Source organism: Equus quagga, chromosome 2 (genome assembly GCF_021613505.1).
Source record: "Equus quagga isolate Etosha38 chromosome 2, UCLA_HA_Equagga_1.0, whole genome shotgun sequence".
Lineage (NCBI taxonomy): Eukaryota > Metazoa > Chordata > Mammalia > Perissodactyla > Equidae > Equus > Equus quagga.
Genome location: NC_060268.1, coordinates 24,932,622 through 24,952,325, shown reverse-complemented (window position 1 = coordinate 24,952,325; position 19,704 = coordinate 24,932,622). Strand labels below are relative to the sequence as shown.

General features: G+C 48.1%; 2 protein-coding genes across 4 annotated transcripts; both read right to left on the bottom strand.

Annotated features, from left to right (window-relative positions):
• Positions 1–93: 93 nt before the first annotated feature.
• Positions 94–8,644, bottom strand: HOMEZ (homeobox and leucine zipper encoding). The gene is made up of 2 exons (XM_046655048.1): positions 7,920–8,644; positions 94–2,844 (listed from the first exon to the last, which is right to left on the bottom strand). Exons 1-2 carry the CDS (start codon positions 7,957–7,959, stop codon positions 1,244–1,246), a joined length of 1,641 nt encoding a protein of 546 aa, XP_046511004.1. The 5' UTR covers positions 7,960–8,644; the 3' UTR covers positions 94–1,243.
• A 4,200-nt stretch (positions 8,645–12,844) lies between these two features.
• Positions 12,845–18,731, bottom strand: PPP1R3E (protein phosphatase 1 regulatory subunit 3E). Of its 3 annotated transcripts, none has more exons than XR_006887735.1 (3): positions 17,759–18,731; positions 15,180–17,476; positions 12,845–14,883 (listed from the first exon to the last, which is right to left on the bottom strand). XR_006887735.1 is itself a non-coding variant. In XM_046655517.1 (3 exons), the coding sequence occupies exons 1-2, from the start codon at positions 18,173–18,175 to the stop codon at positions 17,054–17,056; spliced, it is 840 nt and encodes a 279-aa protein (XP_046511473.1). In that variant the 5' UTR covers positions 18,176–18,731; the 3' UTR covers positions 12,845–15,794; positions 17,022–17,053. The 3 variants fall into 3 exon arrangements, 2 of the variants coding, with proteins under 2 accessions (XP_046511473.1, XP_046511472.1); XM_046655517.1 differs by having other exon boundaries at positions 12,845–15,794; positions 17,022–17,476; XM_046655516.1 differs by having other exon boundaries at positions 12,845–17,476.
• Positions 18,732–19,704: the final 973 nt, after the last annotated feature.

The window sequence follows — 19,704 nt, the reverse complement described above, 5'->3', positions numbered from 1 at the left end:
TAAATAAAGAGTATACTAAATCAGAATGTTAATGGATTTGGCTCCATTAGGCTCTAAACCATAGAAGTGGCAAAGTGGAAGAGAGAGAAACAATTTTATTTTTGGCCTTTTTATTATTCTAGCAATTTGGGCCTTCCACTCTTATTTCTAGATGGTTAATCCATTGATATCTTTATATCTGACCCCAACTGATGAAAACCATTCTAAAACATCAATAATTAGTTTAGTTAAAGACCATGGTCCCTTTGTCCCCAAGACAGATCCTATAAAGAAAGGGAAGAGTCTCTTTTTCTGGACAAAAATTGAACCAACACCAAAAAGATGAAAAATCAGTGTCTGTCAAGGTAGGCAGGAGGGAGTGTCAGGTTTGTAAAACCAAACCTGGAACCCACCTGCACTGTCTTCTGAACAGTCGAAATCATTCCCTCTCCTCTATTCTCTCTGTAACCTAATCTACTTTTTTAAAGGACATCTCCCCTAATTCCCACCTTCAATAAATATCCAGTCTAAATTACTCTCCACCAAATCATTAAACTTTTTCACAAGCTCCGTGGGGGAAGATTTACCCTGAGACAAATAGTGAACAGAATGGGGATTTTGGAAAGAGTTAAAAAGGTAAAAGGCAAAGTGACCCCAGTATCAGAAAATATTCTGCTACCTGTGTGACTCAATAATGAAGCAGGTGAAAGATACACAGTCAAGTTGGGATGAGGAAGAGGAAGTATTTGTGATGAGACGGGACATACTGAGATTCTTTGCTGCATTATGCGTGGACTTGTGCTCAGAGAGAAAAGGGGTACAAGGTAGCCTTGTATTCCAGGGAAAATGCTTGGACTGGGGGAGGCACTGGAATCATCAATTGAATCAAAATTCTTTACTCCTCCTTTCCAGTCCTCCTATGGACGTGGGGCCAAAGTCTGGCCTCTCTGTAGTACACTAAGGGAAAAGAACAGCAGATAGGAGGAGAGCAAGAGGCTTTACCCAGCCCATAGTTTGGACCAGATCCTTAGCGCTCTCTTCACTGAGGCTAGAGGCCTGGATTTCCAATCCCCACCTCACTTTGTGCCCTATGGTCATCCTCCCTGGTCCACCCTCACTACATCCCCCTGGCCCCAACCTCAAGAACAGAAAGCTTTTCAGTTCTTTGCCACAAGGTAATTAAAAAAATGTGGTTTCTTTGTTTAAACAGTGACTAAATTGGTTCATCTTTTAGTAACAGACCTCCCCTCCCTCAGCCCCCCACTCAGTCCTGTATGATCACGTCATCATCATCGTCGTCGTCTTCCTCCTCCTCCTCCTCTTCTTCATCCTCATCTTCTGGCAGTTCTTCCTCCTCCTCTTCCTCCTCTTCATCTAGACAAACCACCACCTCAGCTGGCTCAGGTAATCGAGAGTCAAACCAATCCAGTACCTGCTGGGTGCTAAGCCTTGACGCCTGACTCAGTTGAGGGATGTCTCTTTCCCGTAGCTGTTGGTGGGCTGCCCAGTACCTCTCCAAGGGTCGTATATCCGGTGGGGGTGGGGGAGTTGGCAGAGGTGGTGTCTCAGCCCATTCATTCAAGGAGCGAGTTGAAGGCGGTGGTGTGGGAATTGCTGGGTCCTGGAAACTAGGGGCACCAGGGACTGCGTTGTCCCGAAACCATTTTAGTTGCCCATGCTTCAAGGCATAGCGTGTGTCACCAAACCACTGAATGATCTCTGGCCGAGGTAAACCAGTGATCTGTTCTAATTTATAGTAATCCTCCCGCCGTGCCCATTGGCATTGTAAAAAAAACGACTTGAGGATAGCCAGCTGTTCTTTGGTTTTGCGCTTGGTCTTTCGCTGGCGTTGCATATCTGGGGAAGGGTACTCTGCAGGGCCAACCCTACCTGGTACTGAGTTATGCCTTAGCCCCTGAGGCCAGGCTGGCTCCAGATGTGGGGGTAGTGCCTGTTCATTGGGTGACCGTGGTTGTGGGGTACAGCCCAGTGGCTGGAGGGGTTTAGAGGTGGCGGTAGCTCCATTAGCCAGTACCTGGAAAGAGGAAGAAGAGGTAGAGGAAGAAGAAGGAGTCATATTAGATGCTGACTCCTGCTTACAACTACTGGCAAGTAATGAGATTGGTGGGGGCTTATCCCGAGCACGTGGCTGGTGGACGGTTGTGGAGTGGTTCCAGGAAGCAGTACCTAGGCCATGTGACTGGTCAAGACCCCTGCCTGCCTGCTCCTTAGAGAGGCCACTACTTTGAAGATCCTGCCAAAAATTTGATTGGTGGGGGAATGCCCCACTGCCAGGTGCCATCAGGGGCTCCTTTGCTTTCTGGTGACTCAGTGGCTGTGAGGACTCCTCAGGCTCTACCTTTAATCCTTTCATCTGGGTGGGCTCGCTAAGATTCAGGGGCACTATTGCAAGACCAACTTGTTCTGGAGGTGGCACTGGAGAAGGAGGCACCTCCTCTGGGGGCCGCCCTGCATGATGAGTAAAAGAGAGAAGGGATTTGAAATGGAGTTGGTCCCGATGGTAGACCACTCGGGCTCGAGTCTCTTCTATTTCTTCAGATGACCAGCTAATGCCACAGCGGAGGCGCTGGGCCATGAACCAAGTCTTGACTTTCTCCATCTGCAGCCCATAGCGTAGACAGAGAAGGGCAATATCTGCTAGACTGGGATAGGGAAAGTTGCTGAAGGTTTGTAGCAAGTGTTCATTGCCATCCAGCTCACTGGTCTGGGCTGCTTGGGTCCACACAAGCTGGAGTTCCTCGGAGATTGGAGGGAGGCAGATGAGCCCCGCGGGGGAGCTATTAAGACTGCTGGCCTCTTTATTAGGAGGCATGGTGTTTTCTGATTTGTGCCCTTCAGAGATAGCTGTAATAAGAAGAGAAACAGCTCAATCACTGGGGCTCATCTTTGGCCCATTGCTTAATTTCTACCAAACAAAATGTTGGACTCCAAAACAATTAACTTCCTATGTGTACTGTGCTGGATTGCATTTAAAGTGCTTTAACAGTTTCCTATTTTCATAACCTTATGAAGTCATCAGAGCCTCTATAATTCCCATTGTATGTATGAAAAAACCAAAGTCCACAGAAGTTAAATTATCCCAAGTCACATGACTAGTGAGTACTGTCACCAAGACAAAATCTGTCTTTAGAGGGTAAGGAGGAAAACTCATCCTTACATAGCCTTTATCTTTCCAATTCAAACTCACTTCACCCTCTAGGTTCATGGAACAAGAGTTACAAAATGAAGACTCAACCACAAAAACAAGACGAGTGGTAATCTCAGAACTGTTCCAAACTTTTTTAGCTCCTAACAATTTATGATTATCTCTAGAATGTGGTGAAAGGTCGGGAATATACTGGATGAATATCTAGAAGGTAGGACAGCACCGTTCTTCTGCCCAGCCCCCAGCCACCTTTTCTTTCCCTTCTTAGTGGTGGAGTGTTGGGGGAGGGGAAAGATAGTACCTTTAAGCCCTAAGCCCAGACCTGATAGTTTTATTTTTTCTTTCAGTAGGAGAGGTCAGATAGCTGGGATCAATGGGGCTTACTCTCCACTGGGTTTAGGTCTGGTGAGAGTAAAGAGAGGGGACTGTTTCCCCCCCAAGTCATGCTTGGAACAATGGTTACCCCTCCCCCTAGCCTTTGTCTCTTCCAACTGCTCAGTCTCTCTCCAGGGAGCCTAGAGCTCCCTCAGACTTTAGCAGCCCCCTCCACACAGGGCGGAAGGCCTGCAGCTCTTATCTCTCAGTCCAGCTTTCTTCTCGTGACCAGGTGGGCAGGCTCATAATAAATTGTAGCCAGGTCCCACAGGCTACCCAGCAGCACCAGCTCGCAGGGTTATGGGTGCGGAGACTGCAGGGATAGCCCCCACTGTGCTTCATTCCTGAAACACCTGCTCCACTTATTTCCCAGAACAGTTCTGTTGACTGAATTTTAACTTGGCTCTATGTGTGGGCATTAGAGACTCTTTGACACATCTGTCACCCTTTACTCCTAGAGGAATCCCATCTTGAGTTTATAAATATTACTTCTGACAAATTTTTAAGGACAGGACAGGATTCCTATGTAAATGCTACATGATGAATTGAGAAAACTCTCAAGTCCAGAGAGTTACAGATAGAGCAGTGTAATATCGGGGATTTTATATGATGATGAGAAAGATCTGGAAGCATTTTAATGTGTGTCACCATTCCCTTTTAACAAGTAAATTTAACAAACTGAAGGCCATGCAGAGATCCTAAAAGCAACACAGCTTGAAGAGAACCTTAAAGGGTAAATTGAGACAGTATGGCAAAGTGGGTAGAAATGATTCTTGAGTAAGGCCAGCCTGCAGTTTGAATCCCAGTGCTGGACTTACCAGCTATGTGATCCTGGGCAAAAGTTACTGGACTTATATGAGCCTTGGTTTCTTCATGTGTAAAAAATGGAGACAGTGCTAAGTGTATGTAAAGTTATATTTTACCCAACACCTACTATGTGCTAGGGGTCATCTGTAGGAGGTCCTGTTAGAGGGGGAGGTCTGGGGTGAGGCAGATTTAATGAACTGCAGCTCCACCATTTCCTACAGTGCTGCTGCCCTTGGGCAAGTTATTTACCCTTTCTAAGCCTTGTTTCCCATTGAAAAACAGGAGGTCAGAACAGCACCTACTTTGCAAGTTTATGACTAAATGAAAAAGTGCACCTGACGTTATGCCTAGAACAAAGTAAAGGCTCAATACATAGAAGCTTTTCTCATTACTTGAGCCTCATGGGGTGATTCTGATATAAGGTAATGCTCCTCCTAGACAACGGGGGAAATGAGGCAAAGACTGAAATCCTCTAAAATCACTGTTTTCAATCTGTTTTTGTAGAGTCTTAATTCTATGATTTTACATTTTTGGACTTGGATATAATTCCAGAATGGATTTTGCTGCTTTAAAAATGAAAGTCACTGCTTTAGGAGAATTGAATCCATAATTTGGATATAAAGTCTTTCTGACTGCCAGGTGGACTGCAACGTGGTAGCTCTACCTTTTACCCTCCAGGTTCATTTTGGACACAGCTGAGTAGCCTGTGAGGACTTGCTTGCACAGCCATTTAGAAATTGTGGCCCACCAGGAACACCACCAAATCTAAGCTGGAGAATATTTTATGATTGCAATACTTGGCACTTAGTTAACCTTATTTGTGTCCTGTTCTTAAGAACACAGTAGCACTTTAGATAAGAAGAAAATGTAGCATAAGGAATACAGCAGTCCAGTGTGAGGATGAAGACTGCCAGACAGGAACATAAGGCAGGTACAGCAAGAAGCCTACAAGGAGGCATTTTTGCTTTCATTCATGTGGTTTATGATTCCTGATTCTCATGGCATCAGCTTGGTATTTCACTGTAACGTGCAGTAATGCAAATATCATATTTGGTGTACTATATACATCCACAGTTTTCCAATTACTCAAAACACAGGTTGTGGAAGACTTTTTGATACAGAATGGTGTATCAAATCAGGCTTAAATCAAAGCACAGCTGTATAGCTGGTATCTCCCTGGAAGAATCTGGCTTTGAAGTAGGAAGACACTACAACCAGAGAGTGACTCAGGAGAACTCTAACAAGTAGGATAGACCCTACAGTAATCAAAACCACAGTGAAGACACTACAGTGTCTTGTGTTCTTGTGCCTCCATTTGGTGAGGGTGGAAAAAGGACTTCTGTTGGCAGAGGTGGCGGCAGTGGAGATGGGAATATCAATTCTGAGTAATTACGAAACTTGTATCCTTAAATATGCCAGATATGTCCTACTGCTACTTAAAGTCACTAATTAAAAATATAGAGCCAGGATAACACCCTTCTTTCCCTTTGAGCTTTCTATACCCCTGGGCAGATGGGAGAAAAGAATGGGCTGCCTTAAACTTATCTGGGTGTTCACACAATCCTAGAAAAAGCGGTGTTCAGAACTTAAGGCTTGAGCCTAGGCTTATGACGAAAGCAGGAGAAAGTTCAAGTGGGACACTAGATATGATCCTGTTAAATTCCCTAAATCTTTATTCAGAGAACTGAAGAACGCCTGAAATGTGTGTTGTTGATACAGTTTTAAGGACCTTAAAGGATGTTTAGTGATTTTCAACGTATGTGCTTAACTTTTTGGATTGTGAACTTCTTTGAGAATGGATAAAAGGACCTTAGAAAGTTATGCCTACCCCCTTCCCCCCACCAAAATAGACATTCACACTTACACATTATATGTATAATCTCAGGGGGTCACTGGCTGCCCAGAAGCCCAGGTTAAGAACTTCTGCTTTATGTCCTCAAAACTTAATAAAGGCAATGGTGGTAATTGCTTAAAGAGGAACAAAAAGCTTAATGTGAATGAATGGAAAGAGAGGATGGAAGACAAGAATCTGAATAACTCTGGAAGGGACTGGGTATTGGTGATGCTAGTTGGCAAGAGTGGAAGGGAGGGGTGTTCAATTAGGCCAGGAGCCTGGCTTAACTGACCCACTGGATTACATGACCAATACCCATAGTGCACTGGACACTAGAGCTGGGGAAGCTACTCCCTAGTATGCCAAAATCATCTGCTTCCTTCAGCTGCCCTGTGTGGTTGGGCCAGTTGTGTGTGATTCCAAACCTGGTTATGCCCGTTGTTTTTCTATATTTATAAATAACTAATTAAACAGCACATAAACCTATGAAAAATCAGTGCATTAAAAACTGTTCCTATGAAAACAAAGTCAAATGCTTTGGAAAGACAATACAAAGGAGTGCACATTATAAAAATTGTTGAGAGTAGGTAAGACAACTGTAAAAGATTTTTTTAAGGGGACTTAATCTGAAAAGTATTCTGCATTCAGATTGCTTTAAAAGTGTTTACATTCTCATTCCACTTTAAAGAAACCAAACCTGGAAATCACAGATGATGAGAGGCAGTGGCTCCTGTCTCAGACTGCACGTTAGAATTACCTGGGAAACTTAAACCAGGCACCCTCCTACTCTTTCTGACTTAATTAGTCTGGACTGGGGCCCAGGCTTCAGTAGTTTTAAAAAGTTCTCAGGGTGCAGCCAGATTTGAGATTTGCTTGTGTAATTTATACTAGAAAGACAATTGGGAACTCCAGTCAGCCGACTTACACAAAGAAAACGCCTGGACTACCCCAAAAGATTGGTGAAATGAACGTATTTTTAATGACAATGCTTAAGATATTTATTTGCATCATTTAAAAAATTCCCAACTTCAACTGGCTGTTTTGGTTTTTTCAATTACTGCCATCTACCTGTCCTAATCATACAATATAAAAGGGCTTCAAATGTATGGTGAGGAGGTTCATATGATAAAAGACCTGATCTGGGCCCACATTACCAAACAGGTCTCAGCTTGAGTCTTCTTTCAGTTTAGAAGTCTCAGATTAGGACGCAACACCGGGAACCTCTGGGGACTCGGGTTCTCACTTTCCTGGTTGGTTTTCTGAGTATGGCTGGGGAGGGGGTCAGAAGGGGCAGTTTCTCCTAAACCTTTCATTCCCAAAGGCTACTGCTCCCCAGAAGTAAGGCCAGGTTTCTGTACGTGTGCTGAGGTCGCCGGGAGGTAGTCGTGGAGGGGAGGAGGGAGGCCTGGGAAGGAAACGTTTTTCCTATCCTCCATTTCACAGGCAGTCTAGAAGGCTCCAAACTGGGTCAGAGAACAAAAAGTTGCTGCACTTGGGGCGATGAGCCCCAGGGAGCAGGCGAATCTCAATCCTCCCCTCGCCAAGGGCGTCCCACCCAGCCTTCCCCTCCTCCCTACACACCCACTCACCCTCCCCCAGTTACAACAGGGAACCGAAAAGTCCAGAGGAGAAAGGAGAGAGAACCGGGCGACTTCGAACCTAGAGTTCTCCTCCCCCCAGCGCGGGGACGGGGCTCCGGAGGTCGGAGATCGTACGGGGGCTGGGAGGGGGAAGTCGAAGGGGCTGGGGATCACTCACCGCGGTCCGGCCCGGGCGGCGGCTCCCAGCCTCGCACCATGGGCCGCGGGGGGAAAGGGGGAGAAAGGGCAGGGGGGCCTCCGGGGTAGGAGTGGGCTTCCCGCCCGGTGCGGCCTGCTCCGAGCCCACCCGCGATGAGGGCCGGGACCGGGACTGCCCCCCCCGCCACCGAGAGCGCGCCGGCTAGCCCAGCCCTGCTCCAGCGAATTGGAGGCGGGGCGGATGGGTGGGGCGGGCTCTGGGGGCGGTGCCACGGTGGCCCGAGTTCCGATTGGTGGGCGCAGGCAGGAGGGTACGGGCGGAACGCACTGGGCCGGCCATTGGCTGCGTGGGTCTCGGCTGAAGTCGACTATTGGCTGCATGGGCCTCAGCCCGGGTGGCTATTGGCTGCGTGGAGATGTCCCCCGGGGCCAGGGTGCCGCGAAGGGTACCTCCCCCAACCCTCGACCTATCCGCGCCGGAACTTCCCAGTACCCTGGGCCATGTTCCTCCCGGAATTCCCCAAGGACTTCACAGCAGTTTGCTGAACTTCCAGATCGCGTACAACTACTCCCCATGTTTCCTCTTGAAGGAAGACTTTTTGAGCATCCCCTTGCCAGCCTTACACTCGAGCCGCGCCTTCCCAGCCGAGGGCCCAACCGCTGTCAGCAGCGTCACTGTAAACGAAGCGCCTAGAGCAACCAGCAACTTGTTCGAGATGGATCAAATGTCTTGCCACCCGGAAAGACGAGGATGCTAGCAGCCCGGCGCCTTTGGCCCCTTCCCGGGTCCAGCTTGCATCGGACAGGTGTTCTCAAAAACGAAGCGCTGGAGGGATCACCTCCTTGCAAACCACCCCTCTCTGCCCTAATAAAGAAGACCTGGAGCTCTGCCTCATATTTCGGGACCTTGGTTTTCACTGTCAAGGAAGGGATGACAATAAAATATACTTTTCACCAAAGCAGTATTCCACACACTCCGAAGTTCTGGGCCAAAAGTTTGCGTATTTGGGATTCTCACTCTTCTGACTAAAACTTGGGAACAATACTTTCTGAAGTGACTCTTCTGTTCTCATGCTGGTCTTTGAAAAAGTCTCTTCTTACTTATTTAGGTCACTTAATAGCTTATATAGTAGTTACAATAATTTATAAAGCAATTTCAGATTTTGCCCTATATTTTGCAGACCTCACCTCTCCCCATATACCCGCCAAAAGCCAGCCGCCATAACTGCTACTTCTGATTCTTCATCGCTCTGCTTTAAGGTCTAGAGCTCTTTCAGGGTTGCCAGACATCAGAAATATTATCTCTACTTCAGCAATGAGCCCTATTTTCTGTTGCTGGCCTTGTGTTTGCCCCTGCCTCCCCCCTCTCCCTTATTACATTCAGTAACAATCTCAACTCCTAAAAGTCAGCCCCACGTCCTTCAAACTAGTATCCAGCAAAAGCATCATAGGCGTAAACAACAGAAAGACATATACTCAGTTTTAAATTCAGAAAGTTTTGATCCCTCAGAGTTTAAGCCAGGGCTGATAGTATATACAGACCTTTTCCTGAATCGTGACTATTACAATGCCCCAATGATTTGTATGTAATGAAGGAAGGGAAAAGTGAAACATTTTAGGCAGCGGCAGCCCTCAGTTTTCAGTGGAGAGGTCATTCTCTCATAATCCAAACAATTCATGAAACTGGATTAACTCGGAAGAACTCATGGTGGTTTGGTTGGGAAGCCAGGCAGGCACTGTCTGTGGGATTTAGCGCCTGCCCCTGGAGGGTTCAGTTAGGCATTCTGGCATCACTGACCATGGCCTTAGAATATGAAAGGTGGAGTAGGGAGCAGAATCAAAGACAAATTTAGGAGAGGGAAAATCCCTCTCCTAAAAGGAAAAAAGGAGAAGAAATTCCTTTGCCCCAGTTCTGGAGTGCAGGCTGAAGCCTCCCTCTGTTACGTGAGTTTTACCCTAAGCTTTAGAAGATGGAGTGGAATGGGGTGGGGGAGCGGAAGACAAGAAGAGATCCAGGCTAACAATATCAGAGAGGGAAGGATCCCACCTTTAGCAAGACAATAACACTCCCAGCTCTCCCAGAGACTAGTGCTGAATAATGGGGACTCATTATGTTATCTCAACATGGAGATGTTAATCCCCCATCTTTGATGAAAATTCTCTCTCCCTTTGCATGGCTCAGATAGTAGCAGGACTGACCAGAGGCCCATTGACCCTATAGCCAAGCAAGCTGAAGTTTCAGGGTCCTCCCTTGCACAGACCTCTTCCAAAGCACTGGAGGAGCCCCAGCAAGTGTTAATGTAGTCAGTTTTTGTAAAATTTGAAAAAAATATTTGAACTGCAATTGGTTAAGGTTGATGTCTCTTTCCTTTCTGACTTTCCCTCCATCACGCTTCCCCTTTTGTCAGGTGGTGGTGGAGAGGCCATGGGCATTTTAGGATTGGCTAAGGAAGCTGAGTTGGGGATACATTAAGTTTGGGTTTAGTACGTATACATCTCTGGTTTGCAGCTTCTATGAATAGTTAAATAGTAGGTATAGTGTTATGGGCTGAACTGAGTTCCCCTAAATTCATGTTAAAGTCGGAACTCCCAATACATCAGAATGTAACTGTATTTGACGATAGGGTCTGTAAAAAGCCAATTAAGTTAAAATGAGGTCTTTAGGGTAAATCCTAATCCAATATGACTGTTGTCCTTATAAGAGGAAATTTGGACACAGACATGAACAGAGGAAAGACCATGTGAAGACATAGGGTGAAGATGGCTGTAAGCCAAGGAGAGAGGACCCTCAGAATGAAATCAACCATGCTGACACCTTATCTCAGACTTCTAGCCTCTAGAACTGTGAGGATTTCTGTTGTTTAAGCCACGCAGTCTGTAGCATTTTGTTAATGCAGCCCTAGCAAACGAATGCATAAAGCTTCCAGGAATGATCCTAATGTCAGCAATTCAGAGCATATGACATTAGTCACTGCAAATTTGAAATGCTCCAAAATCTTACACTACATATACCAAAGAAATGTGATAGTTTTGTCCCCAAGTTTGACAAAAATCCTTAAAAATTATGACATTATCACTTACAAAGTGTGAAGGCAAAACTTTTCTAAATTATCAAGAATTTTTAAAAAATGATCATGTAGAGGACTGAAATACCTTTCTCCACTCTTTGTAGAAAACATATATAGTAATCACATGAAAAGGTTATCTAAGGTTATCTAAGAGCATGCAGCTAAAAACAAAATTGTAGGAAAAAATATATAGGTTTGCCAGGTAGATAACTTTTTAAAATTTTTCTTGACTTTGTGGTATTTGTCAGCTTTTTAAAAATTGTAATTTGTTTATATCTTCTCATTCTAAAATATATTCACTTTTTTCCTTAAAGATTGGCACCTGAGGGGCCAGCCTGGTGGCACAGGGGTTAAGTTTGTGTGCTCTGCTTTGGCGGCCCAGGGTTTGCCAGTTGGGATCCTGGGTGTGGACATGGCACCACTTGGCACGCCATGCTGTGGTAGGCGTCCCACATAACATCTAACAGGCTAACATCTGTTGCCAATCTTTTTTTTTTCCTTCTTCTCCCCAAAGCCCCCCAGTACATCGTTGTATATTCTAGTTGTAGGTCCTTCTGGTTGTGCTATGTGGCATGCTGCCTCAGCATTGCTTGATGAGCGGTGCTAGGTCCACACCCAGGATCTGAACCCATGAAACCCCGGGCCACCGAAGTGGAGCAAGAACTTAATCACTTGGCTACGGGGCTGGTCCCTAAAATCTATTAACTTTTGTACATAACATACATACTTTTCTCAAAAAAGGCTCCAAAAGTTGTATGCTTCAGGTGCCCAAAAACTTTGATCTACCCCGGGACTACCCAAATGGATCTGGTGAATTTCTGCCTCACTTGGGGAAACCCTGCTCCAGTGTTCTGTGCCCTGTGTGCCTTTAGCCAATTCTAATACCAGAGCTGAGGGCTGACCAATCAGAACTGCAAGGATTGAGGATCTGAGATAGCAAAAGCTGCAGTGAAGGAGTTTGTGGAAGAAGGATTTCAGACAAACCTATAGCCAAACTAAGATGTGACAAGTCTGGAAAGACAGTAGGGCCCTAGAGGTACCCTAGGCAATCAGCCATGGCGAGAATCCCCTTACCTCTCCTTGGGTGTCTGCTCCTCATGCTGACTCTACCCTTCAGCATATCTCGTTTCACTTACCACCTGTACTAAAGAGTGGGTGCTCTGCAGTGACATCACAATTTGGCCATTATGATGTAATGAGGAGGCATCTGATTTTTCTCGGGCTATCCTAAGAGGGCTTCCCTATTAGGAAGGTTGTCTCATTACTTTGTGGGTAATTGGATTCTTTCATCATTCAGGTGATGTGGAAGTCAATACTACGTTAGAACTTGATGTTTTTCAAGGATGCCTCCTTTTAAATCCATTTCTCTCGCTCCATTCTGGATTAGACAGAGGTCCTTGCTTTTCCTCTCCATCTTAATTTTCGTCCTTTGCTTTAGGGTTGCCCTTGATGGGAGAAAGGGCTTTGCTCTTCCCTCCAGTGCTTAAGGAGCAGAATGTAACTTAGATGGCCCCCTTAATGAAGAAGAGCCCTCCACCCAAGGTGAAGCATGGGCTTTTACCCAAGCTGTATCCTTTAACTGCACCAGCAGCTGGTGCTGGGTGCCAGGGAACTAAAGTGCTGGGCCCTGGTAACTTTTCATACTGCTACCCAAAATGGTGGTGGGATCCTGTTGGGGTGTTTTATACAGGGCTGCCCAACTCTTCTGTATCTCCTTCCCACCCAGCTTTTGCGTAGGCAGAGGAGTCCTGCGGACCGAGAATAGGACTTTTAAGAAATGGGGAATGAGAGGGAGGCATCTTGCTTCTGGGTCTCTTGCCACCCTAGCCCAAAACAAACAATATTTCTCAATACCTTATGATATACTTTCTTTTCATATTCCATCTTTATTTCAAATGTAAGGTCTTTTATCCAAAAGGGAGGGCAGGTGCATAAGAAAGCTGAATTGAGGCACAATGCTAATGAGTTTGGGGCCCAGTGAACAGAGCAGTGCTGTGAAGAAGGTGGGGAGGCTCTGGGAGGGCCTGAAGAGAACATTGGTTTTTGGGGAATTCACATAGCAAACTTTCATTTCCTTTCCAGGTTAGCTATTCAGTGGGTGGATCACTCAGTCTTTTTAGCAACTCCACTCTTTAGCAATATCACCAAAAGAAGTGCCAAGGCTGGAGGCATAGAGAAAACTACAAGTGCCTTTATTTTTCTTTATGCCTGGATGGAGAAGAAAATGGAAACTAGTAGCAAAAAAGGAAACATTTCCAATATTATCTCCTGCCATGAAAAATCACGGGTCTGGGGAGAGGGCTGTTTCGTAGCCTGGCAGTGGGATGTCATCAGGAGACCTCAGATTAAGTCCCATTTCAAGCTGCACTAACAAATTCCGTGACCCTGCTGGGGTCACTTCTCATCTCTGGACCTGTGTCGTCATCTGTAGGGGAGCCTCGACCCAATGATCTCTAAAGACAAGGCTTTTCAGATCTCTGATGCTATGACCTGCGAATTCCAAGGATCCAGAGTTCGAGAGAAACACAGGTGTTAGAAGCAAGGCAATGTGGGAGTTAGATTGGAGAGTTGAGGAGTTGGGGCTTATTATGAAGAGAAATAAAGGAACAGGAGGAAGGCTATGAGACAGGTAGGTGTAGGAAGACATCTGAGGTCTGGATGAGAGAAAATGGCAAGTGTTCCTGCTGTGTTGCTTCAAGGAGCCAGGCCCCTGACCATGATAATGGTTTCTCTTATGGCACTTCCCAGTGCACAGCTGACATGTTACCTCCTAAATTGCTCCTGTTCATACAGTCATCAGCCTTTAGAGGAAAGTCCCCACCACAGTGTCTAACATGACACATCTCTAAAGAGTCCACCAAACTCCTAGTGTTCCCCATGTCAGATTAGACTATCAGTTTACCCCCAGTGCCTGGGGGCAGCTCTATACGGGAAGAACCAGAAGATTCATGTGTTGGTTCTATAAAGCTGAGAATGGGGGGTGGGTGAGCCATGGTACTTCTTTCAGAGAAAGAGCTCAGGGAACAATGTAGTATTCTTGGTTCCCTGCCTCCAACCAGTTTGCTTTTGTCCACTCAGTAATACCAGGGTTCCCAAGCACAGACCATCCAGCAATTGTCCTAGTCGGAGACCCTTCTAGCAGAAACTTTAGAGAATTGGCCTGGTGGGGGAGGAGGAAGGGGTGTGGCACACCAACAGGTGTGGAGGGTTGACTAGGGCCAGGAGAGAATCCCAGTGTATGGAAAGGCTGGAGTCCAAATGGGCTCCCAAGGTCCCTAGCAGACAAACAGGGTAGTCCCTTGCTGATCCTGCAGAGCTGAGACACTGGCACGGGCGAGAGCAGCAAGCTCCTGGAAGGAGCAGATGAAGCTTGGGACCCTCAGTGCTTTGCCTTCTGCAAGCCAGTTTAGGAGACTGGGAGGATAGGAAGGCAGGACACAATTAGAAACTATGGTCTTTTCCTAATAAGAGATGATATGGCAAGGTTTTTAATTTTGCTTTTAAAGGAAAAAAATATAACATCCTGGTTGCATACAGAGGCTCTGGAGATTTCCTTGGCTCACAAGCCTAGCTCTGTCATTTACTAGCTTTGTGATTGTGAACAAATTACCGAGCTTTTCTGAGCTGTTTCCTCATCTCTAAAACAGGGATAGTTTTACTTAACTCAAAGTGTTTTGAGAATTATAATGCATGCAAGACACCAGATTTTAGTAGGTAAGTAAATGTAAGCTATTATGATTGTTAATACAATGTAATAGTAAAGCACACACATTAAGCCAGAGATTATTACACACTGAGCCTTGACCCAGCCTCCCGCTCCATTATCCTCCCTGGGGCTCTTCACTGATGACTAAAAAGTGCACTGCTTGGTGGCTTCCAGTACAGTTTCTCTCTTCACTCTGCTGGAACTGTGACCTGAAGGTGATCCACAAGATGCATGAAATTCTGTTTTCTTCATCAGATAAAGATGGTGTTTAAATGGCCATCTGTTTGAGAAATCACTTGGGGTTCCTCTCTTTCAGCCATCTTTCTTCAAAGGATTAAGGCTTTGGACAGGAGGGGCATGGTAACAAGCCCCATGCTCTATTCTGATGCATGTATGGGCACACGTGCATGCACTCTCTCTCACTTAGTGATAAGGAAGAGGGGGATCCAGGAATTTTCTTAGAGAAATCATTAACAGATAGACATGGGTATGGGGGGCTAGTTACCTGGGAGCTCCTGTTCATCTGCAGCATCAGGAACTGCTTCTTTTCCCTCTTCTCCCTTCTAGAAGACTGTCAAGAAGGAGCCTGAGAGAGGAAGGTGGACCAACCATGGTCTTGGCAAAAAGGAAGTAGGTTCTCCACCCCTTCTGGAGGGAGAAGGAATAGCAGAGATCAACAAGGAAGAAGAGGGAGGCAAATGGAAACAGAGAAAATGAAGGTAAATACCCTATATGCTAAAAGAAAAATGAAAGTGATGAAAAGAGAGAGGGACAAAGAAAGAGAAAAACAAAGAGCTTAGGAATAGGGTAAGAGGAAAGGAAAAACAAACCAGCAGGTTAGCCAGGAGGAGAGACTTAAGGCATGAATGTGAATGAGTACACGAGTCTAGCTTTCCTATTTCACTTGCTCAGGGTATGGAGCAGACTGCCATCTTCTAGTGCCATTTAATTTCAAGTTGCTTTGATTCTTGATTTGAAATGTTTTTCATTTCTTATACCCATAATCCTTTGTCCTCAAGAGAGCCCCCAACACTGCTTCATCTTTGGGGCTCCCAAGCATCTTTTTCTCTCAGAGAGATGTTCCTCCCCAAAGCTGTCTCAGAGGACCCAGGCCAGAAGTCTGTGGGGCAAGAGCAAAAAGCAAGGGGCAGAGGATGAGCTGTGGTTTGAAAGCGGCCCTGGAATACCCTGAGGCTGCAGGCTGATTATGGGATGCTTCCTAGTCTCTGGAACATGTGTCAAAAACTGGAGGACTAACCTCAGCCCCAGCCAGATGCTGTGTTCTGAACTGTAGCATTCCAACTGTAGGTTGAAGAGTGTGGCTTCAATCTACACTCTGCCCTTCACAGATCATAAAATGTCAAAGCAAGAAGGGGCTTTAAGAGATCACCTAATCCAAATCCAGTTTTCCAAGGAGGAAACTGGGGCCCGACAGGTGAAGTAACTTGCCCAAAATTATACAGCTAGTCGTCAGTGATTTCCTTTTCTTCTGAGGCAGAAAGAATCAGAATAGTGATTCTTGTGATTCACTGTCCCTTTTCAAATACAGTCCATAAAGTGCTCAGAGGTCATTAGAAGGCGCCCCAGAAAGGTAAGGCTGGCATTTTTCTGGAAGCCCCTGAGTGTACCAACCCCCTCAGGCTACAAGGACCGGCCTGGAGTTGTTTTGTCTTCATTTTAATCTCCAGAGCTGCCTGGAGGCTGGAGGAAGGAGCTCTCACTGCTACCTGCCATCACTCCCCAGCCAGTCTGTGGAGACTGAAGCCAGGGACCATCGGGTGACGAGGGAATCCTGTCATAATGCCAGGGACTGGGAGCAATGGTCAAGTTCCTGGGGTTTAAGCAAGGCAATTACGGCTGAGTTAAAGCTGGGATGGGCAGGGCTGGGGGACCTGAGGTGGCAAAGGCGGGTGCGGAGAGGGAATGAGCCAGCAATTTAAATGACTTCACGGGGGTGAGCTCCTACCTCACACAAAATGCCTCCTCAATCCCAACGAGGTACCTTAACCTTCTACTGCTTAGGCCTGACGAACCCACTCACCTTCTCCCAGTGCCCACTCCCGGAAGAGGACGTCACCATCATCCCTATTCTGCTTTTTTCTAATCTCCCAATGCCCTTTCCGGTCTCCTTCCTCCCTAAGTCCCGGGTTCCTTCCACTCACATTCAACTAGTGATTCCCACCCCAGTCTCCCCGACCTTCGCTGATTCCGCCCACGCCCCCAGCCCTAGGATTTCTCCCATCCTCCTCGCCCTCCCCCGCTTGACTCTCTTGGACAGCTCCCCGCCAATCCCGGTTTCTCCCATTCCTCCCCGCCACGTCTTCAGGCTTCCCCAGCCCCCAGGTGCCTTTGGTTTTTCGGCCGTCGGCCGCAGGCGTCTCAGATAAAGTGGATCCAGCCCTGGGGCTCCGGGGCTCCGCCACTGCCCGGGTGCTCGGGCCCACGGAGAGCATAGTCACGGCCGCCGTTGTTGTCCCAGAACTCGCGGCCGGTGACACGGTAGCGCAAGGCGAAAAGCAGGGCGCCCCCAATCGGCGGCGTGGGCAGGCGGAAGGCGAAGCGGTCGGCCCGCGGCGGAGGCGGGGCCGGGCCGGCGTAGGTGGCGGGCGCCTCGCGTTGGCTCCGCCAGCCGTCGGCGCTCCAGCGCACGCTCACGCGCTTCTCGTAGGCCAGGTCCAGCACGCGCGCGCTCCCGGCCACGCCCAGCGGGCCCGCCTCGGCGCGTTCCAGGCAGATGCGCTGCGCCTGCAAGCGGGCGGCGAAGCCGGGCTCGCTGGCCGGCTCCAGGGCGGCGCGCGCCTCCTGCGGGGAGAGGGGGAGGGGAAAGAAGCCCGGGTGGAGAGAGGGAAGAGACAGGGGGCGGGGTCAGGGCGACGCAAGGGACCAATCCGAGGTCGACCCCGGCGTCCCGCCGTCAGAGTGCCGCCCGGCTGGGGGCGTGGCCTAGAGTCACTCGCCAATGGGGACCCCCAAAAGCCCAGGATAGGAGACAGAGATGGGTGTTCCTTGATAAGTCCACTCCCACCCCGCTGCCGCGGCCGGGCAGGGGAGGTCCCGGGGAAGGGGCGTGGCCCTGCCGCTCACCTGGAGGCCTCGGGCGCGGGGCTGGCACGGCGCGAAGTGGCGGAGGGCGTCTCTCTGTAGCTGGACCTGCACGTGGCGGGGCACCCGTGGCAGCTCTCCGGGGCGGAAGCGGCGCACGGCGGTCAGCTCCAGCCCCAGCGCGTCGGCGAAACGCACTCTCTTGCGGGTGTCTGGACTGCGACTGCGGGGCGCCCGGGCCCCGCCGCCTCCGGCGGGCGCAGAACGGGCCCGGCGGCCTCGACTCGGAGCGTGAGCACGGGATCGGGCCCCGAGGCGCGTCCCGCCCTGGCCTGGCTCCTCCTCCGGCTCCTCCTCTAGGCTGGGCCGCTGGCTGCGGTAGTAGGCGCGCTCCGTTAGCGCGGCGATGAAGCTCAGGTTGCGGGGGATGTCGGTTCGGGGGGGCCGCTCTCGAGACATGGCATCCCCCGACCTGGCGGGGTCCGTCTCGCGCCCGCCCGGCGTCCACACGGAAGCCGCCGGGCCCGCTTCAGCCGCCCCACGCCATTCCGTAATCTTGCTGTCACCTCCAGGATCCTCCACCTCCTGTAGCTGTCTCTGCGACTACCTTCCCCTCCCACTGGCCATCAGCTCACAGGGTCTTAGACCATCACCTCCTGTCTCCTGCGAGCTGTCTGCTCTGAGCGTGCGCTCAGCGGCGCTCACCCTCCGGTCCCGCGGTCTTCGCGGCCTCGGCCCCCGCCCACAGCCCTCTGACAGGTGGTTCCCCATCTGTCTTCGCTGCGTCTGCACCAGGGGGCGGGGACTCCACTCTTTCGGTCTTGAGTGAGACCACTCGGCCTTTTTTTTTTAAGCGCCTCAACTTCTGCGGCACGGAAAGAGTTAACGCAGGGAGGAAAGAGTAACCTTCGTTTTCTTGCAGGGGAAGGTTCAAAATGCCCAGTTTGTGACTTTTTCTTCAGGGCTTACAGTTTTTTTTTCTAAACCCTAGGCTCCAGGTTTGGGAGAGGGGTGGCGGTGGGTGCAAAGAAGGGAAGGTCATAAAAGACGGAAGCTGAGCTGTGGCGCTCAAAAGGGTGGGTGGCCCATTGGCGAGAGTTCTGAATTGAGAGTTGTGGGAAGACATGGCTTCTGGCCTCACCTCTGCTATTCAACTGTGTAACCTTGAGCAAGGCACAACTTGTCTGGACCTCAGTTTTCTCATCTGTAAGAAAGTGGATTAGAGTTCTGATCTCTAACCTGACCGTAAGCCCTTTGAGAGCAGAGGCTGTGTATGATTCGTGGTCAGTTTCAGCACGTAGTAGGCCTTCAAATTGAATGAATGAGCTCACAACTTTCTTGGAGCTTGGACTGTGGGGTTCTAGTTTCAGTGGGAGCTTCCAAGAAGGGCACAGAGCTGGATTTTTTTCTCTCTGTTTTTTCTACATTAGTGAAAAAAACGTGATGCTTTGTTTAGTTTTCTTCTAGCTTCTCTTCTGATCTTATGTAGCTCTTACAATGTGCTAGGTATGGTAGTAAGAGTTTTACAGATATTAACTCATACAATACAGCCATCATAAGAGTAGGAGTAGTATTATGCCTATTTTACAGATGAGAAAATCGAGGGAGACAGTGTCTAGGACTCTTTCCTAGGGTCGCATAGATAATAACTGGAGAGCTGGGATTAGAACCTCAGCAGTCCAGCTCCAGAGTCCACTCTCTTATCCACTGGTTATATAAGATTAAAACATTTCATAGTGATAATTAACATCTTCCGAGTATTGAAATGGGGAATCTTACAGTAGAAATGGAATCTAAATGTAAAACAGCAGGAGAGTTTAACTGTAAAATCACCAGTGACTAGGCTGGAAATAAACAATGAGACAGGTACCATCTTACTACTGCACAATTCATTCCTGTTTGCATTTTAACTCCGGTATTAACCATAACAATGCTATTTAGCCAGGACTCATTTTTAAAGTGATATTGAGTTTTACTTTCTTATTTTA

Coding starts and splice junctions, on each gene's coding strand:
- HOMEZ (XM_046655048.1), bottom strand. CDS start 7,959: ATGGTGCGAGGCTGGGAGCCGCCGCCCGGGCCGGACCGCG. Junction 2,845..7,919: donor GCCGCCCGGGCCGGACCGCG/GTGAGTGATCCC, acceptor TTCTTATTACAG/CTATCTCTGAAGGGCACAAA.
- PPP1R3E (XM_046655516.1), bottom strand. CDS start 18,175: ATGTCTCGAGAGCGGCCCCCCCGAACCGACATCCCCCGCAACCTGAGC. Junction 17,477..17,758: donor CCCGCGCCCGAGGCCTCCAG/GTGAGCGGCAGG, acceptor CTCTCCCCGCAG/GAGGCGCGCGCCGCCCTGGA.